The sequence below is a fragment of the Saccostrea cucullata genome, unplaced genomic scaffold (genome assembly GCF_032062105.1).
Source record: "Saccostrea cucullata isolate Sc308-1 unplaced genomic scaffold, CSIRO_AGI_Scuc_v1 ctg18937, whole genome shotgun sequence".
NCBI lineage: Eukaryota > Metazoa > Mollusca > Bivalvia > Ostreida > Ostreidae > Saccostrea > Saccostrea cuccullata.
The window spans coordinates 1,221-7,530 of NW_026939656.1; the positions used below are offsets into that span (position 1 = coordinate 1,221).

General features: G+C 32.7%; 1 protein-coding gene across 1 annotated transcript; it reads right to left on the bottom strand.

The window, feature by feature from the left end:
- Nucleotides 1–3,578: 3,578 nt before the first annotated feature.
- LOC134253518 (sodium-dependent glucose transporter 1-like) lies at nucleotides 3,579–5,950 on the bottom strand. The gene is made up of 3 exons (XM_062736041.1): nucleotides 5,876–5,950; nucleotides 5,383–5,674; nucleotides 3,579–4,603 (listed from the first exon to the last, which is right to left on the bottom strand). Exons 1-3 carry the CDS (start codon nucleotides 5,948–5,950, stop codon nucleotides 3,579–3,581), a joined length of 1,392 nt encoding a protein of 463 aa, XP_062592025.1.
- Nucleotides 5,951–6,310: the final 360 nt, after the last annotated feature.

Consider the following 6,310-nt stretch of genomic DNA (forward strand, 5'->3'; position numbering starts at 1 on the left):
AGCTGGGAAACAAGGGCTTTTCGAGACACTGCATTATAAATGAATGGTAAAGAATCAGTAAACTAGAGTGAAAATAAAAGCTTCATTAAAGCTGCCGTAAAACTTGTTAAAACTCCCAAAGAAATATTCACTGAAATATGTGACATTTACAGCAACTAATGCCTGTTTTATAGACAAAAGAGCAGGTGGATTTCAATGATAAAAAATTATATAATGGGCATAAAAAATGGGTACCCTCCTTGCCAACAAAAATTATAACTTATGTACTGTTCACCAAATTTCAACAAATAATATTTGATGATGTATGATTGACTTTAAGACACATAGCAAATTTGATAGACATCACATCGGGGTTAGTTTACACTGTATTTAAGAAAAGTTTTGCGGTAAAAAAGCTTGATACTCAAAGGTCACCATATATTTTGAAAAATGAGTGAAAATGACAGCGTGTACGAAATTCTTAACAATTATTTAAAAATATCAGTAATTGTAATTATCCACGTTTGTTTTATTTTTAAACAGATATTGGAACATGAATCTATTGCTTAAAACCCTAAAAACAAAATTTACCATCAGATGTGCTTGATAAAAACGGCGAATGTCTGACAAGTGCACAGGTATGCAAGAGCACAAAGACAGATTTATATGTAATTTTCTTAAACATTAGCGGTATTGTTGTTCAAAATCGTATTCGGAGAGACAGTTTAATTTCTGGAGGAGTCCAGAAAGCACTTTTTTGGCCGAAAAATCAAAAGGTTTATTAGAGGAAGGCCCAGAATCAGGAATCCACTACACTGAATTTCTTCAAGACAGCGTCCAAACCCGCATGCCCTGAAGAGTGAAGGGGTTTTCGGGATAAACAGAAAGTTAATATTTTTTCACGTTAACAATATTCGCCATATCTTTGACCTTTTGACTTGTTTCTATTTCCAAACTTGGAAAAAATACCTTTCAGAAAGAAGAAACAAGTCCAGGAAATCATTGGATCTGCCACTTTCCAGTATACTAAGGGTCATACCCAAAAATGAGTTCTACAAACGATCAGAAATTGGATAAAAAATGTTACGGACATGTATTTTACTTAAAAGAGATATTAATTAGTAAAATCATAAAGAATAAATCATTGAAAAGTGTCTTTTGCTTCTTTCTGAGCACCGAGGACATTATTTATTGAACAGCCCTCGTATGTACGGTTTATCACAATATTGGTCATGTTGATCGCGCCATTTGACTAGAACGTAATATTGTACGACTTACTATATTGCTTGTTTACGAGCAATAATTAGTTCGTTCTGCATTTATGTAAATTGCGCTTCATTCATTTTATTTGCATTTAAATAAATAAAATAAAATAAAAGAAGAGAAATGCTTATTTGTTAATTTTACAACATTCCGATAAAAACTTACAAAACGAAATTTACACAATTCTAAACGCACGATCTTGCACGAATAAAACCGCAAACGATTGAGTCTGATACACGCACGATCTCGCACGTTACACAAACGATCACGCACGATACAAGAACGATTCTACACGACTGGTTTGTCAACAATACCGTTGCAGCCACTGTACGTGACTTTATTGTAAACGTGCAATGTTTGCATGGTCCACGCTTCTCTGTAAGTTTCCTTAAGGTATTCAATCCCTAATAGTAACCGATTCAATGAAATTGAATATATAACAAGTGTGAAGGTGTTGATTTTACTCTGTATATTTAGACATGATAAATCCCATTTATTACTATTGGTATTAAAGGTGGTATTTACTAGTACCTGAATTTTGGTAAGTTATATCCCTCTTTTTTAATTAATAAAGAAAAAAGCAATTAAAAAAACTTATCCTGGCATAAAATTAATAGTATTCTAAATTTACATTCTATTGCTAATGTTTCAATACATCTTTACACTGCAGTATTTAATGATATTCTTATAATTTAGATTTTTATTTTCAGGAAATGCTTTTTCCCATAGATTTCATTGCAATCTTTGTTAGAGATAATTCTTTATGCTTTTTGTAAAAAAAATGATCAGTTATGTTTTTTTTTTTTCAGATTTACCACATTTTGACACTAAACAGAAAAAAGGTTGATATTTTTATCTTATGAATATTATTAAAATACATGGACTTCCATACATGATAAAACAACTCGAGATACAAGTCACGTTACTATTGATAGATAAACATTTAAAATAAGTAAGCTTACCTTAAAAGCAACAAGGGAGTTTCCTATTGAGTATTTGAATACAATCATACAATATCTATAACAAATGAATATATTTTCATTATTGCACGTGTCTGTGCAATCATATAGTTTACAACAGAGTTATTGTTCCTAAATCGTCCATCTTTCTTATCGTGTATGACAGCGTATTCGTGTCATTTTAAACGAAACGAAAGAAAAAAAATCAGGCACACATAACTATATATATTTTTTCTTCGGTACATACTAGTAGTATCATACATATAAAAAAATCTTTACTTATTTTTCACATTTTTTCTATTTTGAGCACGACAAAATATTAGTCATCCTTTCATATAATTGATTTTATATATTGATTATACATGTTATAGACGATTTAATTTTGTAATCACTTGTATTTTTCTGAACAAGTAATTCTGTGATTACATTCGTTATTTATAAGGAAGCAATTTTTTTTTAATTTATAAAATTTCAATTACTTTTTACTTTATTTTAAGAAAAAAAATTAAATAATGACTTTTTACTTTATTAAAAAAATATATTGAATTTTAATGTCTTTTCACCACCTGACATGACCAATCCTGGTTTTCAAAGAAAAATCATAATGCATGTATCTTATGTAAATAATATTAAAGTACGTATTCTGAAATTATAAGACGATTTGTATAAACTCTTGACATGGCGTATGTTTGTTTCCTGCAGTGAATGCCGATAAACACCTGCTGTGTATAATATCGGCGGTTTATGCCGACAGATACCCGCTATGGATACAGGTATTGGTTATGCCGACAGATACCTATTGTTGATACAGTATAACGGTAAATGTTGTTCTCCCATGACTTGTGGTTTGATATGAATGTCAAGTTATCTAACATGTCTAACGAGTTGTATTTTTATAAAATCACTTAACGAGTTGGATTAAAATCTCATTTAACCACAAATCATTCTTTTCATTCCTTGATTTTTACAACACTTTCAATATTTTACACAGTTTTATACATGAATCCACTTAATCTTACTTCCGCGAGATAAAGCAATAAACATATGGGGGTAAAGTGGTGTATACCAATACCAGTAGATACCAGTTGTGCACAATTTGCAGCATAGGAAGAGGACAAAAAACAATAGTGTCCACAAAAACAATCTGACTACGGTACAGTTCACTTAGATAGAAACACATGAGTATTCCATATTTACAAAATATATTGCTTCTCAGTATATATTGCTAATAAGAAATATTACTTTGACCGTTCCTTAGAAGATCTCAATTACATCTGTAACTAATTAAAAAACACATTTCTTTGCCTTTGTCATAGAATTAATTTGTAATTGATTAGAATCTTTTGATGATTGTTCAAATCACTGTTATCGTGACTTTTATTCGTTTAAAACAACGAGTTCCTTATCCGCCATATTAGAACGTTTTGTTGTTATTCTATTAGAGATCAACAATCCTGAGAAATAAAGAACGAGTAAAAGTACCGTTTCACTGAACAACAGGTAGCTAAACCACATAGGGGTATAGTTCTCCATCAAAGCGCTCATAATCGGTGGATTCACCATAAATCCCACCGAAGCCGCCACGAGAAAAAAGGAGGCCACTTTCCCCGTGACCTTTAGGAATTTCTGTTCTGTCCACATAAAAACGGTGGGGAAAATTACTGATAAAGAGAATCCGGTTAGTGAAGTGAAGATCCATATGCCATATATAGCGTCATGTTGTGACGTAAGAAGAAAGCCTAGAAGAGACAGCAAAAGCGCACAATTGTAGGTAAAGATCATTTTTGCTGGGCTGAACCATCTAACTAGGAAAATTCCCAGAAAACGTCCGGCAGCAAACGATGCCCAGTAGATAGAGGTGATGTAACTTCCATCAGCATTTGACCAATGTAATTGTGACGTCACGAACGTTGTCAGAAAACCAGCAAAACTATCCTCCACAGCAACATATACAGTCATAAATATAACCATATTGATGAATCCCAATATTCTAAGCCTTTGGTGAGGTTTTCTTTTATTTTGTACCTCCTCCATTGTTGTATCTTTTTCAAGTGCTTTCTCTAAGGATATACAGAAAAATACAATAAATGGAAGGGATGTTAGTAGACATAGTCCTGTGGTCATAGTGTATGGAATATAGATTAACGATTCCTGAAAGTCAGTTGATGTTTGCGCTGAAGAATTATTGGTCGTGTTATATATGTTTGTAACTTCAAATAAACCATGGGTAGAGTTGGTAGAGTTTGGGAAGATAATTTGGGGACCATTTTCGTCAGGTGACAGAACATAAGGTGATGCTGCCAAAGGGGACAGAATTCCACCAACAGCAAATGCAAAATGTAAAGCACTGAAATAGGCATCACCTTCGTCACCCCACGTCTTAACAAGTCCCGCGTTTCCACCTTGGTAAAAAAAACAGAATTTTATATGCATGATTTTAAAGAAACCATATCAAACAGATCCCTTTCTTTGACTGAAGGTGTTTTTATACAAGTTACACAGGCAAAAGTGGCTCACATACATTTCATGTGAATTCTTTGCACGAAAAAGACACAAAAAAAACGAGACAGGTGAAATTTTTGTGTAAACTTTCGGTGATTTTGACATAAATTTCACATGAGTTTTACATGAGCATATCGCATAAATATCATGCAAAGAAAACCGAAGAAAAGAAAGTTAAAAAAGGATTTTTGTGAATATCATATAACCTTTTATTCACATAATATTTACAGGAACATATATTTATGTAATTTTCATTTGATTTTCACATAATTTTCAAATAAAAAGATAACCACATGAATATCATATAAGCCACTTTTCCTTGTGAACTTATCAATAAATTGGCATTTATTATATTTAGAAAATTACTACTTAGTTAATTCTAAATTCATTAGTGAAATATCTTTTAAAAGAGAAATACACTCATTCTGGCCTTTTAAAGTCTTTCCATCATGGATTTTCATAGTCGTCTTCATTATTCGAAATTACCTTTCCTAAACATAGCTTCTCCATATCAGTGAAATATTCTGGAGAGGGACGTTAAACAGTATACATTCAATCAATCTCCCTATAAATTTGTATTTTGCTTCACAATCACAATTATAATGTTAAAATTGAGTTCTACAAACAGATTCTTACTGAAATAACACTTTCATACAATAATGGTGAACCATGAACTTACAAGTGTCCAATCCGCCTCCAAAAGCACCTTTGAAAATGTGTATAATCACCATGACCTCAAACATCCCACACCAAGGTATAACTGCAACAATTACGCCGTATCCGGCGGTGGCAATAAACATCAGCAGGTTTCTGTCTAAGACTCGCTTGTCGAAGAGAAAGCCTGTTAACAATGACCCAAAGAGATAGCCAACGGTCCCCATCGTAAAGAACAGGGATCCTTTCTCCAGGGTTGTCTTGGCAAGAAGTCTGAGGTCTGGAAAGGTAGGTCCCATCTGACCCTCCACCCATCCCTAAGATATATTGGTGGAAAATATTTGACGAATACCCCGTAATGTAATTGATAAGTGTGGAGTCAGTTTCTAACTGTTGAGATATTCCATTAAACTCTGTTTTTTTATCAACGAAATATTTGACTTATCACGTATTTTACATTACATTCATTTTTTTTAAATAAAAGAACACATTTCATCGTTTGTTTCATTAATACTCACAAGTGCCAGAAAAGAAGCAATGTATGCCACTGTCAGTATGTATTTCTTCCTAAAAAGTTGGTCTTTCTTCAACATAGTCCGGAGTTTACCGCTTATTTTCTGTTCTGTTTGCTTCCCTTCTTCATCGTTTGATCTCTTCTGGTCATCGAAGTCTTGGTCTTGGTGATTTTCTTGAAGTCCTTTCTTCTCAGATGTGTCTTTCATTGTTTATTACTATTATTGATTTGCTTTTAATTAGAATTTTCGAACAATCTTCTTTTTCAACGAGCAACTGTCCCTCATTTGCTGTAGAATGTTTGAAGAATCTGCTGTCTCTCTTTTGTTATAGAATGTTCAACAATTCTTCTTTTTCAAGACGTAGCTGCCCCTCATATACTCTGAAATCTTGGAAGAATTTTTTGAAAGAGTCAACTGTTTCTCATTGCTCAAGAGTGT